At 50.8% G+C, this 21,395-nt stretch overlaps 1 protein-coding gene across 3 annotated transcripts; it reads right to left on the bottom strand.

Annotated features, from left to right (window-relative positions):
* BPIFB6 (BPI fold containing family B member 6) lies at window positions 1–20,387 on the bottom strand. Of its 3 annotated transcripts, none has more exons than XM_043479725.1 (17): window positions 20,334–20,387; window positions 15,681–15,694; window positions 14,908–15,015; window positions 12,195–12,294; window positions 11,005–11,109; window positions 10,402–10,551; window positions 10,180–10,243; window positions 9,710–9,770; window positions 8,813–8,904; window positions 7,729–7,902; window positions 6,539–6,592; window positions 6,015–6,188; window positions 5,204–5,271; window positions 2,319–2,364; window positions 1,669–1,732; window positions 1,182–1,258; window positions 1–201 (listed from the first exon to the last, which is right to left on the bottom strand). In XM_043479725.1, the coding sequence occupies exons 3-17, from the start codon at window positions 15,005–15,007 to the stop codon at window positions 169–171; spliced, it is 1,362 nt and encodes a 453-aa protein (XP_043335660.1). In that variant the 5' UTR covers window positions 15,008–15,015; window positions 15,681–15,694; window positions 20,334–20,387; the 3' UTR covers window positions 1–168. The 3 variants fall into 3 exon arrangements, with proteins under 3 accessions (XP_043335660.1, XP_043335659.1, XP_043335661.1); XM_043479724.1 differs by lacking the exon at window positions 20,334–20,387 and adding an exon at window positions 20,032–20,126 and having other exon boundaries at window positions 15,681–15,738; XM_043479726.1 differs by lacking the exons at window positions 6,539–6,592; window positions 20,334–20,387 and adding an exon at window positions 20,032–20,126 and having other exon boundaries at window positions 15,681–15,738.
* Window positions 20,388–21,395: the final 1,008 nt, after the last annotated feature.

Raw genomic sequence — 21,395 nt, 5'->3', positions numbered from 1 at the left:
AGGGCCTTTCTCCTGTTTATTGCCAAGTCCCCAGCCCCATCCTGCCCTGCTCACTCCTCATCAGCCCCAGGGGTAGGGGGCCAGGCCCACCCAGTTCCAATCAGGCTCCTCTTCTAGGTGTAACTAGTTGACTGTGTGCAGGCAGCTGGCAGGCAAATCCTGTCCCAGTCAGTCCAGCTTCAAGTCCAGCACCAGGGCATTCTGGCAGGAGAAAAAGGGCCAGGAGTGGGTGTGGGGAACAATGAGGGGCCACCCAGACACAGAATGGGATGGACAGGGATGTGGAAATCAGCTCTGTGTTTGAGAACGAAGGATGGGGCTTCCCTGGTGGCTCAGTGATAAAAAGAAAAAAAAAAATCTGCCTGTCAATACAGGAGACACAGGTTCGATCTCTGGTCCAGGAAGACCCCACATGCCACAGGGCAACTATCCCATGTGCCACAACTACTGAGCCTGTGCTCTAGAGCCCCAGAGCCATAACTACTGAAGCCTGTGCACTCTAGAGTCCGTGCTCTGCAACCAGAGAAGACACTTCAGTGAGAAGCCTGTGCACTGCAGCTAGAGAGTAGCCTCTGCTCATTGCAATTAGAGAAAAGCCCGTGCAGCAATGAAGACCCAGCACAGCCAAAAATAAATAAAGAAATGTTTAAAAAAGAAAGACTGGCCTTATGACCCTTCACCTCTCTGAACCTCGAGTTTCTCAACAGTCAAGTGAGGAGAAGCACCCCTATGTCCCAGAGTAGAGAGATCAAATGAGAAAAATGTCCATTCAATGCTCCAAGTGCAATGCTTAGTGTGCAAGGCAAAGCTAATATTTATGGAGCACTTACTGTATGCCTTTAAGTGAATTATCTCCATAAATCATCACAACAGCTCTCCAGAGTGGATACTATATTATTCTATTTGAGATGACAGAAAAACAGAAGCACCCAGAAAGAAGAAGCAATTCGTCCAAGGTGGCAGAGGAGGACAGTAGCAGAATTCATGTTTCCTTCAGGGGATCCCTGGCTAACGGCAGCCTCCAGATTCTGAGGGGCAGGGTCTTGCTCAGGGGATTGGCAAGACTGTACTGATGGCCGCTGCCCTCCTTAGTCCAATGCCCTCCAAGTTGAGAATGGCAGGCTTTTGCTCATTGGCCAAAAACATTGGCTGAACTGGCCTTTCCCACCTCCTTTCCTCACCTCAGTTATGTCCAGCCCTGCCAGGTTGTAGTTCATGTCCAGAAGGTCAGGAAGTGGGAACCCAACTTGGAGTACATCTGAGAAATATAGGAAGAGTCATTTCAGTCTACCTGCTCTGCAATTAAGTGGCTGCCTGGAGCAGCATAGTGGGAAATAGTGCGGTGATTGATTCATGATGTCTGCCAGTTGCACAGGCCTAGACACCATCAGCTGGATCACCGCTGACTGGCATCCCAGGGCAGGGTCAAGATCTGACTTCTGGTATGGGGTCAAAGGTCAGAGTTCAAGCTGTTGAAGGGGTCCTTGTCCCCAGACAATTGACATTAACATGACATTAGCCTGAAAGATTCACTATTGACTATCCACTCCCTTTTAGGTTTCCTCATTTGGGGCCAGTGGAGGGCCTTTGAGACCATTCTTGTGACATCCCTTCCTGCTCAAAGTGCTTCTTGGCACCAGCAAAACTCAAGCCTGTTGGAGCCCTCACCATTGATGACTGGGATGTAGGCCTCTTGGAGAAAATCAGTGATGAAGCCAGTCAATTTCTTCTCCTGGCAAGAGAAAGAGAAAGAGAAGATACCCTCATCCTATCATTCCATTAATTCAACAGATTTTTTTTCAGCTCTTAGTCCAGCTGAGTCCAAGGACCACAGGAACAAATATTAGAAACATCAAATCACATCAAAACTGCATCTGACTGTTACATTGTAGACTGATGCCCTTCATTTCTGCTTAGCTCCTGTTCAGTCCATGGGGTCGCAAAGAGTCAGATAAGGACTCAGCAACTGAGCACACACTACTCCTAACTACATCAGGTTCTGTGTTGGGCCCGGAGGCTACAGAAACTAATCAAAATAGCACCTGGGCTGGGCAAACAAGCTCGGGTTGCTGCTATGCACAGCAATGCTTTTAAAATCAATCTAGGGAGATGTCCAGATTCTATCCAGAAAAGAGAACAAAGACTCAAAGAAGCAAAGCAATTTTCCCAAGGTCACACAGTCAGGAGCCCCAAACCCCACAATGACCTACTCTATTCACTCTGCCTCCATTTCAGAACTCTACCCTGAAATTCCAAGGTGAATAGGTCCACTTTTTTGCTTTTAAGCCAGACCAGGCATAAGTACTTGGGATACTTACCTTGAAGGGGCCAATCGATGAGGACCTCCGGGACATGCTCAGTAATCTGCAGAGGAGAGGGAACCAGGGAGGTGGAAGGGCAGTCAGAGCACTGGAGAAAAGGCATCTCAAACACCCCCAGCCCCTCTCTTATGGGGAAATCCCCTTACAGCCTTCACACTAGGTGCTCCTAAGTCTGTTTACATGCCGCCTGTGATGGGCACTTACGCTTTTCCTTACAGCCCATGTTGTTTCCCACAGCAAACCACTGACTTCTCTCATTGGTCCTGACTCTTCTCTTTGGGACTCAAGCTCTGTCTATTGCCCCTGCCCAAGGCCAGACATGCGGAGTTTTGCAGCTCAGTTAGCCAGTTCCAGGCTTCTGCAGGACACAGAGCTGGGGTCCTTCACAGGGCCCCTCCTCTGCACAGCCTCTGATGGCACTAATCCACCTTGGCACCAGAACAGGCCACATGATGGTCATCTGCTGGTTCTATCTTCCCAACATCTATTCTTTATTCCAATAACAGACTCTCTATTTCCTGATCCTGTCTATCCAAGGTATTACAGTGGGGTGAGCACATCACCCAGACCTGGCCAATCAGAGCATTTGATCTCTAGAGTCATCAGTTCAGTTCAGTTCAGTCACTCAGTCATGTCTGACTCTTTGTGATCCCAGAGACTGCAGCATGCCAGGCTTCCTTGTCCTTCACCAACTCCCAGAGCTTGCTTAAACTCATGTCCATTGAGTCAGTGATGCCATCCAACCATCTCATCCTATCATCCCCTTCACTCCCTGCCTTCAATCTTTCCAGCATCAGGGTCTTTTCCAATGAGTCAGCTCTTCATATCAGGTGGCCAGAGTATTGGAGCTTCAGCTTCAGCATCAGTCCTTCCAATGAATATTCAGGACTGATTTCCTTTAGGATTGACTGGTTGGATCTCCTTGCAGTCCACGGGACTCTCAAGAGTCTTCTCCAACACCACAGTTCAAAGGCATCAATTCTTCGGTGCTCAGCTTTTTTTATAGTCCAACTCTCACATCCACACATGACTACTGGAAAAACCATAGCTTTGACCAGATGGACCTTTCGTGGCAAAGTAATGTCTCTGCTTTTTAATATGCTGTGTAGGTTAGTCATAGCTTTTCTTCCAAGGAACAAGCGTCTTTTAATTTCATGGCTGCAGTCACCATCTGCAGTGATTTTGGAGCCCAAGAAAATTAATTCTCACACTGTTTCCATTGTTTCCCCATCTATTTGCCATGAAGTGATGGGACCAGGTGCCATGATCTCAGTTTTTTGAATGTTGAGTTTTAAGCCAACTTTTTCACTCTCCTCTCATTCACTTTCATCAAGAGGCTCTTTAGTTCTTCACTTTCTGCCATAAGGGTGGTGTCATTTGCCAGGAGATTATTGATATTTCTCCTGAGGCTCACTTGACTTCATATTTCAGGATGTCTGGCTCTAGGTGAGTGATCACACCATTATGGTTATCTGGGTCACGAAGATCTTTTTTGTACAGTTCTGTGTATTCTTGCCACCTCTTCTTAATATCTTCTGCTTCTGTTAGGTCCATACCATTTCTGTTCCTTTATTGTGCCCATCTTTGCATGAAATGTTCCCTTGGTATCTCTAATTTTCTTGAAGAGATCTCTAGTCTTTCCCATTCTATTGTTTTCCTCTATTTCTTTTCATTGATCACTGAGGAAGGCTTTCTTATCTCTCCTTGCTATTCTTTGGAACTCTGCATTCAGGTGGGTATATCTTTCCTTTTCTCCTTTGCCTTTCACTTCTCTTCTTTTCTCAGGTATTTGTAAGGCCTTCTCAGACAACCATTTTGCCTTTTTGCGTTTCCTTTTCTTGGGGATGGTCTTGATCACTGCCTCCTGTACAATATCATGAACCTCCATCCATAGTTTTTCAGGCAATCTGTCTATCAGATCTAATCCCTATGAATCTATTTGTCACTTCCACTGTATAATCATAAGAGATTTAATTTAGGTCATACGTGAATGGTCTAGTGGTTCCCTATTTTCTTCAATTTCAGTCTGAATTTTGCAATAAGGAGTCATAGTGATTAGCTTAGAGTTGGTCATGTGATCCACACTAGACCAATGAAAACAGCCTTTGAGATTTTGTTAGAACTATTAAATAAGAGGTCTCTCTTCTTACTGGGGTCACTTTGCCACCAACTGGGGAGCGGCTGCCTGAGAATGTTCAACAGAGTGGACAGCAAAAACCAAGGGAAGAGAGGGATAAACTTTGAGAATTTTTGTGCGCCTAGATCCAGCCATGCCTGAAAGGGGAGATCTACCCCTAGAGATTTTAATTATATGATTCAAGAGTCCCTTTGGGGCTTAAGCAAGTTAAAGTCAGAATTGTCTCTTACAACCAATAGAATCTTGGCACAACACATCAGACAAGAAATTATGACAAATACAAAAATTACTGAACAATTGAATCCAAAACTAGACCTAACACATAGACAGAGCTCTGTAAATGTTGACTGTTATCAGTATAAAGAAAGTGTTCCTGGAGAAGGTAGTATTTGAGGTGGGCACTGACTAGCAGGTGGCATTTGGATGGCATGGGTAAAAGCCTGTTCATGAAAAAGGGAACTTGACCACACGATCAGACTCACTGTGCAAGAGCCTAGTGGAATAGTAGCAGCAGTAGTGGGAGAATCTGAGAAGGGCCTTGAGTGCCAGGCTAAGATTTGACGAAAGATCATGCACACAATGGGGAGCCATTGAGGGTTCTAGAGCAGGCAGAGAGACCAGAGAAGCCTGGCAGTGTGGGCTGTGCTGACTGGGTCAGAGGAAGGCCCTGGAGCAGGAAACCAAGTGGTCTTGGTGGTGCCTTGGCAGGAGTACAGGGATGCCAACCTGGGCAGCAGACTCCTACCTGTCCAGAGAGGTGGTCATCTGCAGCCGGTCCTCATGAACTGAGTACTGGATTTTCAGGTTGAAGCGCTGACACAGAGCAGGGGGAAAGCAAGAAGTAGGCAGTGGGTCCCCCATCAGGGTTGGTAAAACCAGGGGCTCTACGACCTTCCCAGAACTACCACCACTGCCAAGACAGAGCAAGAGTCTCTGCCCAGCCCACCCTCAGGAACTGAACCCAGCAGCCTCCCCATGCCCCCAGGCCAGGATCCTCATCCCACCTGTACCCAGCCCACGACAGCACTATCAGAAATCCTGGCATGTTTGTGGGTCCCTGAACACACCACGTTATTGCTCCAGGCCAGGTCCTGTGACTTTGTCTGGAGTACCCTCCATCACCAGCCTCCCCAACATCAACCATTTCCCTGGCCAGATCCTGCTCAACTTTCAAAGCATAGCTCAGGCATCACCTCCTCTAGGAAGTCCTCTGTGATTTCCTCAAAATAGATTTGCAATCTCTCTAGGCTCCTATAGTCCCCTGAGTGAGACTTTCACTGCCCTTATAGATGCTAATGAATGTCAGAGGGTGGGAAGTTGAACAGGAAAGAGAGGGAGGGAAGGAAGGAAGAGAAAGAAATGATCTTTCTAGTCATTCAGAGGTTCAATTGCAGAGCCCAAAGTCAGACAGTAGATGACAGTGCCCAGGAGGTTATAACCACATAATCAAGATTAACTAAGCACCCTTCAATCCATTACTTGACTATGAGCTAAAAGCCCACCCTCCAGCTTCAAATATCCATGAGTTGGGCCTAACTGGGGAAAAGTCCACTCACAGTTTCCAGGACAAAGAGGGATACAGGCGGCTTGCCCCGCCGCCGAGCAGCGAACATCTCCAGGGTGCCGTGGAGGTGCAGCAGGCTCTTGCCTGTCTTCATGGTGACCTTGGGGGACTTGTTTATCCTGATCTTGGTCACAAGAGGTTTCGACTTGGGATAGGCTTCAGCCACCTACAGAAACCAGGAAACTCCCCAGGGCCAATCCTCAGACTGGTGGTTTCCATTGAAACCAGGAGACTGACATGAAATAGGTGATTTCTACCTTGAAAGGACTATATGCAAAGGCTGGGATATATCTATCAGGAAATAAAGGAAACAAAACAGAAAATCTGGCTATTTCTATATTGGACATGGAAAGTACAATGCACAAAACCTGGGCATTTCTGTGGGGAGCCGAAGACTACTTTACGGAGAAGTTGGGATGATGCCACACCGGACAAGGGAGACACAGTATTGAAAATCCCTTTGCCCGGAGAACAGGGAAAGTGATTATGGTGATTATGGATAGCTGGGGCACTTACTTTAGGAATGAAGCCAGCCAGTGTTACAGTGGTTTGGGGGGGCAGCTCACCAATCTACAAAATAATAGTCAAGGTTGGGATTACTGAAGGCTTCCCTGAGTCATCCTAACAAACCTCTCCTCTGACTTAAAAAAGCATGCCCTCTGAGGTGCCTTCATCAAAATAGTTCTCACTCTTTGATTAAGTAGATAATGAGCTCCTGGATAGCCCAGACTGTGGCTCACACATTCCAGTGCCCATAGCTCTGAGTACAAGATCATGCACTGAGAAAATTTTGTTTGATGAAAAAGTAGACAGAGAGATGGGAGAATGGGTGGATGTGATGGATCAGAGGAAGTGGGTGAAGGGATTCATGGATGGATAGATGGATGGGGAAAAAAATATAAACAGATAAGTGGGTGAATGGATGGTTGGATTGATGGATGGGTGTTTGTGTAAGAGAATAAATAATAGATAGATGGGCAGGTGGCTGGCTGTGTGGAGGCATGAAAGGATAATGGAGAGGGGAGGATAGGTGGGTGGGAAAATGGCGGAATTGTCTGGTAAATGGATGGGAGAAGGGATGATGAATGGATTGATGGGTGGAGGGATGAATAGGAAGGTCCACAAATGGATGGTGGATGCATGGATGGGAGGATGAATAAAGGGATCAGTGGGGATGAATGAATGGATGGATGGATTGATGGTTGGCTGGCTGGATCAGTAAATGAGTAGGAGGATGGATAATGGAGAACTGGATGAGTAGATGGGTGGGTATCTGGGTGTTTAGGTGGTAAATGGCAGATGCATAGATTCATTCATTCAATAGTATCAGCCCCTGTTCTAGGTATGGATGGTATGGAGGGTTGGGTGGATTCTAGCTAAAAGGATAGAGTCTAGGACATGACTACATAGTAGCAAGACAGACTGGAAATAAAGAAGGTGGATGGATGGACAATGCAGAAGAGTTGTAGGTTGGTGGATAAATACTTGGTGTATGGACAATTGAATGGATAGATGAATACATCGTGGTTACATGGACAGAGAGATGGTGGATGGTAGAGTGAAATGATGATAGAAACCCAAATCCGTCCTGGTCCCTCCCAGTCCTAGCATTACACACAACCCCAGGATAATTGTCAGTCTGGGCAGGGACTGTCATTACAGGGGGCAGATGCAGATATGGGGGGTGTGGCCACTGGGCAGCTCACCATCGTATCCTTGACTTTCACATCAAAGGACTTCTGCAGAAGAGCAAGCTCTGCTGTGAGGAAGGCGGCCGAGAGCAGCAGCTGCGAGGAGCCTTCAGCATAGTCCTCAGGGAACGCAGCCCCTCCGGCATCCTCAAGCTGGATGGTGTTGCCCTTTTGCTTCTGCACCACAGGCTGCAGGACAGCCAGGGGAGAGACACTCAGCCTTGGTCATGGGTAAGTCTCAGTCCTCCAAACGAATGGTGCTCAAACCAGCCTAGTGTTAGTCACTTAGTCATTTGACTCTTTGTGACCCCATGGACTATAGCCCACCAAGCTCCTCTATCCATGGGATTTTCCAGGCAAGATTACTGGAGTGGGTTTCCTTCTCCAGGAGATCTTCCTGACCCAGGGATTGAACCCAGGTCTCCTGCACTGCAGGCAGACTCTTTACCATCTGAGCCACCAGGGAAGTCTGTGGTGCCCAAGTCAGCAAGTCATATGATGGTTGAGTCAGAGCAGTGTGCAGTGGCTCAACTCTCCCAGTGTACAGATGGGTAGACTGAGGCCCACTAGGATAATGGAGTCAATCACTAAACCACTGGCAGCTCCTCAAAGGATTGTGTAAGTAACCTCAGTTAATCTGACTCTAACTGATTAGAGCCCTCGTTTACTATTTTAACCTCCAGAGAAAGAGGTAAACGGAAGACAACGTGCAGTCTGTAAGAGCCCCACTGGAGGAAGACTTCATCTGCTTGGGATTCTTCTTCTCATTCTTGGAAGATGCAGTCACCTGGTCACCAGGGTTCTGGAGTCCTGGGTGAGGCCCTAGCCAACTCCTGCCTCCCTGCTAGGCTGAGTGCTCTCTTCTATAAGACAGTGGGCAAGCCACTCACTGGGAGAAGCAGGCAGCCTCAGGGGTGTGGGTGTGGAGTTGGCCATCCCAGAAATCAGCTCAGGATTTGGGGTTCGTATTGAGAGCAGAAAGAGGAAGAGGCCCTCCCCCACCCTCCACAATCCCAGCCCAGCCGCCGGCCCTGGAGGAAGCAGACCCCACCACTCAAGCCAGTAAGACCTCTGCTGGCTGACACCCTTTGGTGCTTACACTGAAGTCCACTTGAATGTAGCTGGCTGTAGTAGTCGGTACGGATGTCAGGACATATTGGACGGTGCCCACCTGGCCCACAGGCATGGGAGCTGTGCAAAGACGAAGGTTCACTCAGAGAGACACCAGCCCAGGGAAAGCCTGGAAAAGCCAGCACCAGCCAGCTGCCACCTGAACCTGGCCTGGATGCCAGGACCCCAGCCCTCTCTGTGACACAAGGCAACTGCTTAGCATCTCTGGGCCTCAGTATTTTCATCTGCAGAATGGAGGCAATGGTGCCCGGTCTAGAAAATCATGCCACCTTACATCGCCCTGCAAGTACAGAGCCCGAGTGTTCACCAGGTGTTTTCCAGCTCAGTTCTCACAACAGATTGTTGGGGTCAGGATTATTGGTTCTATTTTACAGATGAACAGACTGAGGCTTGGAGGAGTGAAATAATGTCCCGGGCCACTCTGCAGGGCACATGAACCAGTTTTCCTCAGTCTCAGCCATTGGGGTTTCCCCTCCTGGTCTTGGGGAGCCCTGTGGACCCCACAGTGATATAGGTGGCTGTTTCCCCTTGGCAAAGGAAAGGGTGGGGTTACTACTGGGGTTACTCTTCATGGTACAAGGTTTGTGGATGAGCTGTTGTGAACAAACGGTGCTGTCCTTGGAGTCTGGGAGGATGATAGATAGAACACTGGGTGGAGGGCTGAGAGGTAAGGACCCCAGAGCCCCTCAGGGCCTAAGGATCCCCATCCGGGCATTGCAGGGAGGAGTGGACTCCATGACCTCAGACCTCCTCTAGTCCCAAGGCCAGGCCAGGAGCAGGCACTTGAATAGGGAGTGGGACATCAAAAAATTCTAGCCATCCTGCTGTCCCCATGCAGGAGCAAGGCATAGCTAGGGCTACACACCGTTCAGGCTGGCCCACTTCTTGTTCACATACACCAGGACTGCATCAATGGCAGGACACATCTGGAAGAAGAGAAAGCCCTGGGCTGAAGGGGGCCCTGAGTGGAGGGCCCCATTCTCACAGCTGAATGTTACTCCATGGGGAGTCTCAAGGGCCCTGGTGGGATAGGGACTGGAGGGGGAAACCAAGGCCACAAGTCATACAGAAAGTCAATGGCAGAGTCCCAGGGACTGGTATGCTCAGCAGGGATGGCAAGCTGTTCGGTGCCAGCTGCCGTTTCCTCCTCCCCTGCTCACGGCAGACATCACTAGCTGATCACAGTACTTCCTCCCACTGAGCCAGCCACAGCCTCAAGAGCCTCCTCAGCCACCAGCAGTCGATCAAGATCAGCAGCCGAGATGAAACGCGCTTGCCAGCCCTGGTCTAAGCAGTGCCAGGGATGAGGGGCGGAGGCTTACTCTGGGCACTCACCAGATCAGGAAGAACTTTGTGTAGGGTGCTGTCCAGGAACTTGTTGACCACCTTGGGCAGCATGCTGGACACAGAGGATGGGGACAGAGGCACAGATGGCAGGAAGTTAGGCACGGGACATGCAGGAACATGGCTGAGGAGTTCAGTGGCTCAGGAAGTGGGATGCTGGGTCGGGCTGGCAAGGTGGAACAAGCCTTCCTCCCCAACCACAGAGAACCTCACTTGCTAGGCAGGTTTGTCTTCACGCTGACCAGGATGACCTCACAGCCCTCACTCTTGAACATGGGGAGGCCTGTCTCCTCGTCCTGCAGAAGCCGGTTGGTGGCTGTGATGTTCAGGACCACGATGATCTCCATGTTCCCACCCATGAAGCTGGAGAAGGGGGCAGGCAGGCATCAGGGCATCACTGCCACTGTGACCACAATCTCAGCATCTCTGAGAGGATGAAAGGGTGGGAGACCATGCCATGGGACAGAAAGAGGGATGGGACCTGCCCAAGTTCACACAACCAGCCTTTCCTCTCCTCTCTTGCTTTGGTGAACTCCTACACATCCTTCAAAACCCTGTTCTGCTCAGCTGTCATCATCTCCCCAAAGCCTTTTCTAATCCCCAGCCCCTACACCCTGTCAATATTTCTTCTGTCCCAGGCCAATCTATCAATCTGTGATCAACTGTGCTCAGGTCTGGTTCCCATCAAAGGTAGGAACCAACTTTGCATTATCTCAGACCACAGCATGGTACACAGTAGGTACTCAATCAATGGGCATATAAGAGTGAGACAAAGAGGCCATTGTCCTTTCCTTCTCACCTCCCTGCCCTACTCACCTCTTGCCAGTGATGGTCATGCCCGTGGACACACACTGGAAGACGCCCACCCCAGGCATGAAGTTCATTGTGATGACGGGCAGCAGCACATCCTTCACTTTCAGACTGGGAGGGGCAGACATTTGAGCAGTGAGAACTGGACAGGTGAGACCCCTCAACACACTCCTCCACCACTTTGCTGGGAGGTCTTCGGTAAATCCCCCATCCCGTGTCATAGGGATAATCCTATCTCTGGGGCTGTCATGAAATGCAAACAAAAGGCTGAACATGAACCAGTCTGTACACAGAAAGCTCTCCTCGTGGGTGAGATGACATGTGGCTTAATTTGTGACCCTGGGCTACTCCCTTCCCTGATGTAGGCCTCGGTTTCCCCACTAACAAAGAGAGGAGGTTTGCTTAGATTCGAATTTCTCATCAGTGATGCTATGAACATTTGGGGCAAGACCATCCTGTGTTGTGGGCTGTCCTGTGCATTGTAGGATGCTTCATAGAAACCTTAGCTTCTGCTCACTACAGGGACTAGATGCACTCCCCCTCCCTTGACTCTACAAGTTGGGACAATCAAAAATGTCTCCAGACACTGCCAGATGTCCCCTGGAGGCAAAACCACTCCTGGCTGAGAACCACCAATCAAGATCCGGGATAACAAAGTTGTGGCACATTTACTTCATCTGCCCACCCAGAGCTCTTGGCAGACATTGCTAATTGATCACACTGCTATTTCCTGCTAAGTCCAGAAAGTGTCTCAGAACCCTCCCCAGTACATCATTCCAGACAGCCCCTACTAATCAATCCCGTGTGACACAAGCAACGAAACTAGTTTGCCCCTGTCCTTAGATGATTGTTTCCATTCAGCCACTGGAGGATTTTTCATTCAATTTCACGTACATTCAGCAAGCTCCTGCTGCATACAGGGTGTTGGAGCCTGACTTTCCAACTTCACTTCCTCTTCCCATGGCCCTGCTCACAGCAGGACTAGAATTGTCCCCAGTGGGTGACTGAAGGGACTGAGGTCCAGGCAAGAGAAGCGACCTGCCCAAGGTCACACAGCAAGCCAGCAGCAAAGCCAGAGAGAGGCCCCATGTCCTGCACCAGCTCTTCCACTCAGGTCCTGGGCTTAGCATTACCACCACCCTCTGCCCTAACCACCACCCCCTTCCCCCGGCCCATGAAGCCCCTCCCCTGCTCACTCAGTGATGCCCTTGATAGGCTTCATCCCTGGGCGTTTTTGGCCCGCCTCAGCTGCCATCTTCTCCAGGATATGACTCTCATTCATGGCATTCTGGACCTCTGGAAAGGAGTAGACAGACCCTCGCCTGGGCTCCTCACTGCTTCCCTCCCTGGCCAGTCTCTCAGGCATCCCAGAAACAAGTCGTGTGCAGACCCTGCCCTCTTCCAGCCTCACGAGGGAGACAGAGTCACCAACAATAACAGTAAAGAGTGACGAGAGGAAGGAGAGGGTGGGACGAATTCAGAGTGCAGCATTGACATACACACACTACCGTGGTAAAACAGATAGCTCGTGGGGACTCTCCCCTGGAGAATGCCACGGACAGAGGAGCCTGGCAGGCTACAGTCCATGGGACCGCAAAGAGCTGGACATGTCTGTGCGCCTAGCTTTCACGTTTTTCAGTGGGAAGCTGCCGTATAACACAAGGAGCTCAGCTCCATGCTGTGATGACTTAGAGGGGTGGGATGGGGGTAAAGCATGGGAAAGAGGTCCAAGGGTGGGGGGGCATGTATGTGTGCTCATAGCTAATTCATGCTGTTGTACAGTAGAAACTAGCATAACATTGTATACTCCAATTAAAGATAAAATAAACAATACAGTGAATTCTACTGGAAAATATTTTGGCAGGATCTATGAAAGCTGAAGATATACATATTCTATAACTGTGAAATTCCACTACTAATTACATACCCAACAGAAACGTGCTCGTGTTCAACAAAATGTGTATTTTGGAATTAGACGTTGCAAAATAGCTGTATTTTTGAGTACTACATAAAAATTCATCATTAAGGAAATCTGTATAGATAACACTTCAAGGGAGATAACCCTGTTGGTGTTGACTGGATATTCATATAAACTTTTTAAAGAGATGAGTGATAGAGCTAACCCTTATCTGTAAGTTTTGAATGTATATTGTTTCTTCCCATGTACAAAACCATTTTTTTCCTACGGAGCTTTTTTTTTTTTTTTTGCATTGGGGGGTGTAAAGGAAAGCAGAATGTTTTATCATGATTTTTGCTTCAGCAATTTTGGGACAAATTAAAAGTCCTAGAACTCTGGTTAAAAAAAAAAAAATTCATCATTAAAAGAAGAAAAAGGGATGAGAGCCAGTACTGCCCTGGCAGTCCAGTGGTTAAGACTCCACCTTCCATTGCAGGGGGTGCAGATTCAATCTGTGGTCAGGGAACTAAAGTCCCACATGCCGTGGGGTGCAAAAAAAATTTTTTTAAAGCAAGAAAGAAATATATTGTAAATAAAAGTGATAAGAGCCATGAAAAGTGCAGGCAGCTGGACGAACCACATGACAGGTGTGGGCCGGGAAAGGAAGAGCTGGGAAGGCTTCCAGGAGGAGGTGACCTGCCAGTTGGTCCTTAAGGGAAGAATAGGATTTTCATCAGGAAGCAAAGGGTAAAGGAGGTGGCTCAGAGCAGAAGACGCACCAAGGGCAGATGTGGGGAAGAGGGGAAAGAGGTGGCATGGTGAGGGAGGAGAGAGGAACACAGGTGGCTGGAGTGGGGACGGACAGGACCAGAACTCTGGAGCAGTTTCCAGGGCTCATCATGGAGGCCTTGAACCTCAAGTTAGAGGGCCGACTTTATGTTGTGGCCCAGACACTCTCAAACCGGGGTGGTTAGGGAATTCAACTGGGAGCTTGTTAAAGTGGAGATACTGCGCCTGAAGCCAAGACATTCTGATTCCCCAGGCCTGGGGGCCCCCGCCCCAAATGATGCTGTGCCAGAAACATCCTATAATAGTCACAGGCTAGTTCCCAGAGAGGGGACAAATCCTGAGCTGATGAAATCGTTAGCTCTTTGCACCTGGACATGACTTCCCTGAGGGTCATAGAGCTGGGGGTGGAAAATACCTCTTAGTCAAGTACCCTCAGAGCCTTCTAATCTCAGTTTCATCTGAAGTGTGTTTTCTCAGTTGTGTCTGACTCTCTGCGACCCCATGGGCTGTAGGTGGATTCTTTACCATCTGAGCCACGGGGAGTTTGTACCACAATTTCATTTGATCCTGCCCCAAAAGGACAGTTTACCCTGCTTTACATTTCTTTTTTTTTTTAATATATATATATATTTATTTAGCTGCACTGACTCTCAGTTGCAGCGTGCAGGATATTTAGTTGCAGCAGGCAAACTCTTAGTTGCATCATGTGGGATCTAGGTCCCTGACCAGGGATCGAACCCAGGCTGCCTGCTTTGGGAGCTCACAGTCTTAGCCACTGGACCACCAGGGAAGTCCCACTATTTTACATTTCTTTACATTTTACATTTACTGATGAGCACACTGGGAATACAGAGAGGGTAGGTGACTTGCTTGAGGTCACACAGTAAATTGTTGACAGAGCTGGGATTTGGCTCATGTCTGTCACCATGATGACCCACTTGTGGACACCAACCCCTGCCATCAGGGCCAAGGAGAGGCTCCAAGGAAGTAGAATTTCCAGCTCTGCCTTCAACTTGTTGGGGGACCTTGGGAAGGTCACCCTATTTTCTCTGGGTCTCAGTCCCCTCTCCTCTCTGTAAAATAGAAGAATAACTAACATATCACTTATAAGTTTACTTTGAGGTTCACAGAGCACTCAAGTCTATGCAAACACAGGCAGTCACTACCTAACCCCAGTCACACACCTCCCCTTCACCCCATGCCTGCACCCAGCACCAGCTCACCGCGACTCAGGACGTCCATGCCCAGCCGCACCAGCACCCCAGGGTCTGCTCGCGCGGGAGTCAGCAGGCTGCAGAGCGCCAGACACAGGATCCACAGCATGGCCCCACCTGTGCCATAGGGCCTGAATTGGGTGCAGCCCAGCAGGCCCTGGGAGCCCCCTGGGTGATCTTGGAAGTCTAAGAGCCTTTGGACTCCAGCCAGTTCAGAGAAACTCATGCCTGCCTCCTCCCAAAGGGCCCAAGGGTGTCCAGATGAAACACCAGGCCTTCTGGAGTCACCCGAGCAGGTCACTTCCCTCTCTAAGCCTCAGCCTCCTCATCTGGGGGCCTGATGCATTCTGATCAGCCTGCCTGATAGGGTTGATGGGAGATTTAGCTGCAATTTTTCATGGGTTCAGGTGCGGCTCAGAGAGCAGTGCTGGGGCCACAGAGGGAATTCCCTCCTAGTCCTGATCGAGGAACTCTCTGTGTGGTGCAGCGTGGGAATGGGGGAGCCCTCCACTCCCCCAGCCCTCCCACAACAGCCCGGGGCATCCCCCACCTCCCCCAGCTCAGCCTCCCTTCCAGAAATCTCAGTTCACAGCCCCTCAAGGCCCCTGGAGACAATGCCTCACCAATAGGGAAACCGAGGCACAGTTTGAACCAGAGCCAAGGTCTCACAGTGAGTAGAGAATCAAATGATGACCTCTGACCTCAGATCCTTCAAAACTCCCAGGAAAGCCCCTTCCCAACCCCGGACTCCCAGACACCCTTTCTTCCTGTGGACAACTTACCGAGACCTGAAATTCTTCCAATCAGAGGCCGAGTGTTTATTTCAGGTTTGAGCTGTGGCTGAAAAGAATCAAGGTGGGGCAGCCACTGAGGCTGGTCTGCGTCACCAAAGAGGAAGAGTTCCCGATGGACTCCAGCCTGCTGACGGCAGGCTCAGCCACTGACCCATAAACAGAAATGGGCACCTACTGGGGGCCCTCTTTCTTGTCAAGCCCATGCCTGCCTGTGTGTATTTGTTCATTCAACTCACATTTATTGAGTCCTCACTATGTGTCAAGCAGGCCGGGGTACAACGTACACACAACAGAGACAGTCCTGCTCCTCCTGAATCTTAGAGAGAAGCAACCGAATGGGATACAATGTGTATGGAGGATTAGGAAGTAGGGGGTGAGCATCAGGGAAGGACTCTCTAAGGAGGAGATGTTTGGACTGAGACCTAAAGGATGAAAAGCAGCCAGTATATAAAAAGCCAAGGAGACCATTGAGCCTACAGTCAATATTTGCTAAGTGAAACCGTGCTCTGTTTGCCTCTCGTCCGATTCAATTTTTAGATATCTATCTGGGCTTGAAAATAATCAATTGTGATGTTTCTTCCACCCCTGTGAACACGCCTAGTGCCAGATCTCTGAAGTTCATCCTGTGGAGGACTATGGAGTTCAGCACCAGGCAGCAGAGCTTGAGAGGGCTGGGTAAATGTCTTCTCCAGACCGCCCTACCCCTAAGGTGGGGAGACCGAACCCCAAGACTGACCGCCACCCTAGTCCCCCCATTCCCAGACCAGAACTGATGTCAGGTGTCAAGGTCGCTCAGAGCAGGGATTTTTGCCCTCTTAGAATAGTAAGTGGCTTGAGGAACACCCCCTCCAGTATTCTTGCCTGGAGAATTCCACGACAGAGGAGCCTGGTGGGCTACAGTCCATGGGGTCACACAGGGTTGGACCCAACTGAGCGACTCTCACTCACTGAGGGACACAGTCATATGGGTGTTTCTGGGACAAAGGGTCAATGCCAGGGTTTTGTTTATGGCTGTGTTTGTGCTTTTGCCTAAACAGTCCCTCCCTCTAACAACACCCTGCCTCCTCCTTGCTTCTTGCTCAAGTCCTAATTTCAGCCCCTGCCTCCTCCACCAGGAAGCCTCCCCTCAACCTCCAACCACCTCCAGTCTTGAAGACCGTAGTTTGAACCTGAGTGTGTATCTGATCCATCCCCCCAAGACGAGTGTTTCCTGCTGCCCCAGCACCATCTTCTACTCCCACTATTTCCTCCATCTGGAGTTCTTCTTCGCTTTCTACTTGCCAGATGCTCCCAGCTGCCCCCTACCATCACAGTCCCCCCACCCCCTGTTGCCTCAGCTCAGCTCTGAGCTCCTGCAAAGCAGAGCCTACCTTGTCTCTCACTGGCCTCAAATGGAGCCCAGGGAGGCACCTCAGATCTGCTGTATCCTTGATCTTGCCCAAGTCTTACAGCATCTGAGGATTGTGAATGTCTGGTGGCTTCCTGTCAGGTGCAGAGCACTGGGTGGGAGTCAGGACATAGATCCAAGCCCTGGTCCTGTTACCCAGTTACTGTGTGACCTCTGGCAAGTCTCCTGCCCTCTCTGAGCCTCAGTGTTTTCATCTGTAAAATGACCAGGCTGCAAAAGACACTGGGGAGAGGCCCACAGGCAGAGCCTGTCCTTACCTTGACAAGCCTGGCGATGTCCTGCTGATGACTGGCCCCTGCCTCCCCACCCTGGGATGAGGAAGCCCTTATATTTGGGAGCCTGATTAGCTGCTTGGATAATTAAGGGTTTAATAAGGCCCAGATAATTATCTAGAGGCCCAGAGAACAGGAGCCCCGATGCTCACGTGACGATTCAACCTGTTCCAACATAAATAGCACAGAGGACATGGATGGCTGCCCCAGGGCGGGCACTGGGGAGGAGATGTGGTCACCAGAGTGGCCATCGGGGCTCACGCTTCCCCTCCCCAAGATCAGTGCCTCCCACAAGGCTGGACACGCTGTTGGCACTCATTCCTTTCATGTTAACCTAGGACCCACTGTGTGCCAGGCCTGTGCGGGGGCGAAAGATGCCACACGGAGCAAAGCAGCTGTGGGCCCTATCCTAAGGGGGCTCCCGGAGCCCAGGGGGACAGGCCATCTGCAAGCGGACAGCACAGAGCCAGGTCAGTCCTGGGGAGACGAGGGTGGCGGAAGTCAGCGAACTGGGAGATGGGACAGGGAGAGAAGAGGGGGTTATTTCAGAACAGAAGACCCCTGGAGCAGAGCGTGTCGGAACTGATGCCTGAGGGGTGAGCAGAGCTAGCTGCAAGGCAGAGAAGGTGTTTCAGGCAAGGAGTTGGCGGGTGCAAAGGCCTGGGAGGTGTGGGCTAGACCATCACAACTGGGCCCCCTGACACTCACAGGGGGCCAAGAGCTATGGCCCAGTGGTGTGTCCTCAAGGGAGACCCTCCTGGAGGAGATGCCAGCAGGTGGTAAATGCTGGCATGAGGGCTTTCTCCAGATCTGGAGGGCAATAAAGGCAGGTTGACCCCAGGGCCACAAGACTAGCTGGAGTTAGACCTGGGGCCTCAGGGTGCCCAGCCTCTGCTCTTGGCAAGACCCTTGGGGGGCATAGATGGGGACTCCTTGAAGGTGATGAAGAGTCCCAGGGGGCTGCTGGAGAAATGGGGTTTTCCTCCTCCACCTACAGGGAGCTCACAGGTGTGGAAGATCGAGGAAGCTTCTGTGTCCATTGTGCACAGGGGGCCGCTGAGGCCAGAGATGAGTGAAGGCCGACCTGTGGTCCGTGGGGCCAAAGCCAGATTGGAGTGAGGGAGAGGACGACCCAGGTCAGCATAGCCAGTCTCCATCCTGATGTGGGCCCTGCGCTGGAGGAGCCAAACTACAGATAGCATCACTTTATCCCTGCAGATCCACCCCCTACAGACAGAGGGACCAGCAGGCCCCGCCTCCTCCTTGAATGTAAATCCACCTGGGAGGGTGCCTCTGAACACCCAGCCCTCCCTGCCTCCCCCAGGGCTATCCTGGATACTGGGGGGAAGGCAGAAGCAGGAAAGACATAGGATGGTTGGGGTGGGGGAGGCTGAAGAAACCCCTTTGCATGGGTTTGGGGATCTGGGCCTCAGTCCCAGCCTCTGCGCTCACAAGTTGTGTGTCCTTGGGTACCACCCTCAGCCTCCCTGGGCCACAGTTTTATCCTCTTTATAATGTGGGGGCACAAATAATGATAGCATTGCTCAGAAGGAAAAGGACAGTCATACCATCCCCTGTTCCCCTAAGTTGAAAGTGGCCAGAGAGGAGGCAAGCTCCCTAGAAATAAATTCCTTTAGGGATACACTGAATCTTTCCTGGGGCACTGGGTCGTCACATGACTTCAGTGTCCCGGGGGAAGCCTGGTTCAGCCAACCTGTGGCTAGAGCCGCTGAAGCACCTCCAACTCAGCTCTCACGATGCTGATAGCAATAGTAACAAGAGGGCCCCTTTACTGTGCTCCTGACCTGTGCCAGACAGTGTGCTGAGTGTTTGATATGCACTAGTCCACTTAATCCTGAGGACTACCCTGTGAGGTGGGCACTTTGGTAATTTTTTCCATTTTACAGACAGAGAAACAGAGGCTCAGAGAGATCAAGCCATTTGCCCAAGTTATAGAGCAAGTGATAGCAGAGCCAGGAGCTCCAGAGCCCAGGCCAAGACCTGCTAAGGCATACCCAAGGGGGCACTGCCTACCTGTTGACCTCCCTTCCCTGCCCCAGGCCCCAGCATCGTCCTGCCTGGCCCCCACCAAAGCTCCAAATCCTGCCATCCTTCCAGGACCAGCTGCACCTTTTTCCTCCAGGGAGACTTCCTCTCCCACCTCTCCCACCTCCCCCTCCATCCCTCAGACACTGAAGACCAGACCAGCCCTGAAGGTCAGCAAGGGTGACTCCCAGTTCAGCCACCGGAGCCTACAGGGACTGGGCTCCACGCGGCTTCCCAAGCTCAGGGCTGGGCAAGCCTGGGCCAGAGCTCCGGCATATACACAGTACAAACCACTCATTCACCACATGCTTATTATGCACTTGCTGTATGCAGGGCTCCGGAAGGGTCAGAGAGGGGTGGTGGGGAGAGAAGCCGCAGACACTAGCCACGGTCGTCAGAAACTGAAGGGCATCAGAGTCACCAGGGCAGAGGGGTTTGCACGTGGGCAGAGAGAGCGCCTATGAGCTGATGGGCAGGGTAAACCAGTTCAGGTTAAGGTGGCCCAGTCAGAGCATACAGCCCGAGGCCTAGAGGGAAAGAGTGCAAGGTGCAGGGTCAAGGTGAAAGGTGGGCCTCGAGAAGGTTCGTGAAGGAGCCAGAAATGAGAACGCACCCTTTAGTATGGTTCCGTATACAGGACTCAATTCTGAATTCTTTTCAGTACGTCTACTTTAGAGTGAGCGTGCAGCTAACCAGAGGGCGCATGGCGGGGAGGCATGAGAGAGGGAGGGGCTTCCTGTGATTTCCGGTGGGGTGGAGGTGAGCCTTGTGGGGAGGAGAACATCCAGCAAAGCTCGTCTCAGCCACCCGCCCAGATTCGACCCCTCTGGCTCAGCCTGGGGGCAGCCTTTCTGCAGCCCGTTCCAAACAAGCCAGGGCCCTCCCCACGCCCGCAGCCTCCCGCTGTCCACTCACTCTGAAGGCCCCTGGCCCGTGACGGTGCCCGCAGTCCCTCGGGCAGCTGCTCCGTGTGTGGCCTACACGTCTGCAGCTCACAACCGCCACCTCTCCCGCACGCTCCCTCCCCCGCGCGGCTTGCCCAGGGGGCTCTGGAGGTCTTCTTTGTGACCACGCCACAGCTTGTGGGATCTTAGTTCGCCGATGAGGGACTGAACCCAGGTCCTTGGTAGTGAGAGCGTGAACCACAGAACCGCCAGGGAATTCCTCGAGGTCTCCGCTGCCATTGTTTGCCCAGCAACCCCAGGCCAGCTCCCACCTGGTAGCGAGCCCCCCTGCTACCCAGTAAACTGAACAGCACCCTTCCCATCGAGGTCTGAGCGCTTCCAAGTCGTTCCTTCCTTGGGTACTCTCCCTCAGCCCTAGTGAGCTGTATAGAGTTACCTTGATCTCGAAGTTACTCTTTTACCATAGTTAATAATCCTTCAAAGTGAAAGTCCCCTGTTTTAGATATTACATGGCTTCTACCTTCTGATTGGACCCGGATTGCTATTCTCATCTGTGTCCCCCAGTAGCCAGGGCCCAGCGGGCTCCTTACTGAAGGGCTGAATGGGATCTCTCAGGGACTAGACCGGTTCTCTTCAGACAGAACACAGCTTCCTTCTGGGCAGAGAGCTTGACTCAGCTGTTTCATCCCCCTCGTCTTAAAAGAATGTATATTATTCAACCAGGAGCATCATGGGTACAAATAAGATCTAGACCACATCATTGGATAAATAGGTAGATGTATGGATGACAAGATGGATGGATGGATGGACAGATGGATGGAGGATGGACAGACAGATGGGTGGGTAGAAGGAAGGAAGAACAGAAGGAGGAAGAAAGGAATAATAGCTGGACCACTGGACTGATGGCTTAATGAATAGCTCTCACATATTGATCTTTTTCTAGGTATTAAATATATGCGCTGAGTCTGTGTCTCAAAATTTTTGTCTCTCCCATATTCCATACCACCTAGCCTTGGGCTGAGCCTGTATAAAGACCTGCTGAAGTAGGATTCATTAATTAATTCACCAAACA

Source organism: Cervus canadensis, chromosome 10, assembly GCF_019320065.1.
Source record: "Cervus canadensis isolate Bull #8, Minnesota chromosome 10, ASM1932006v1, whole genome shotgun sequence".
In the NCBI taxonomy this organism is placed as follows: Eukaryota; Metazoa; Chordata; class Mammalia; order Artiodactyla; family Cervidae; genus Cervus; species Cervus canadensis.
The sequence above is the reverse complement of the archived record's forward strand: the minus strand, read 5'-3'. Positions and strand labels throughout refer to the sequence as shown.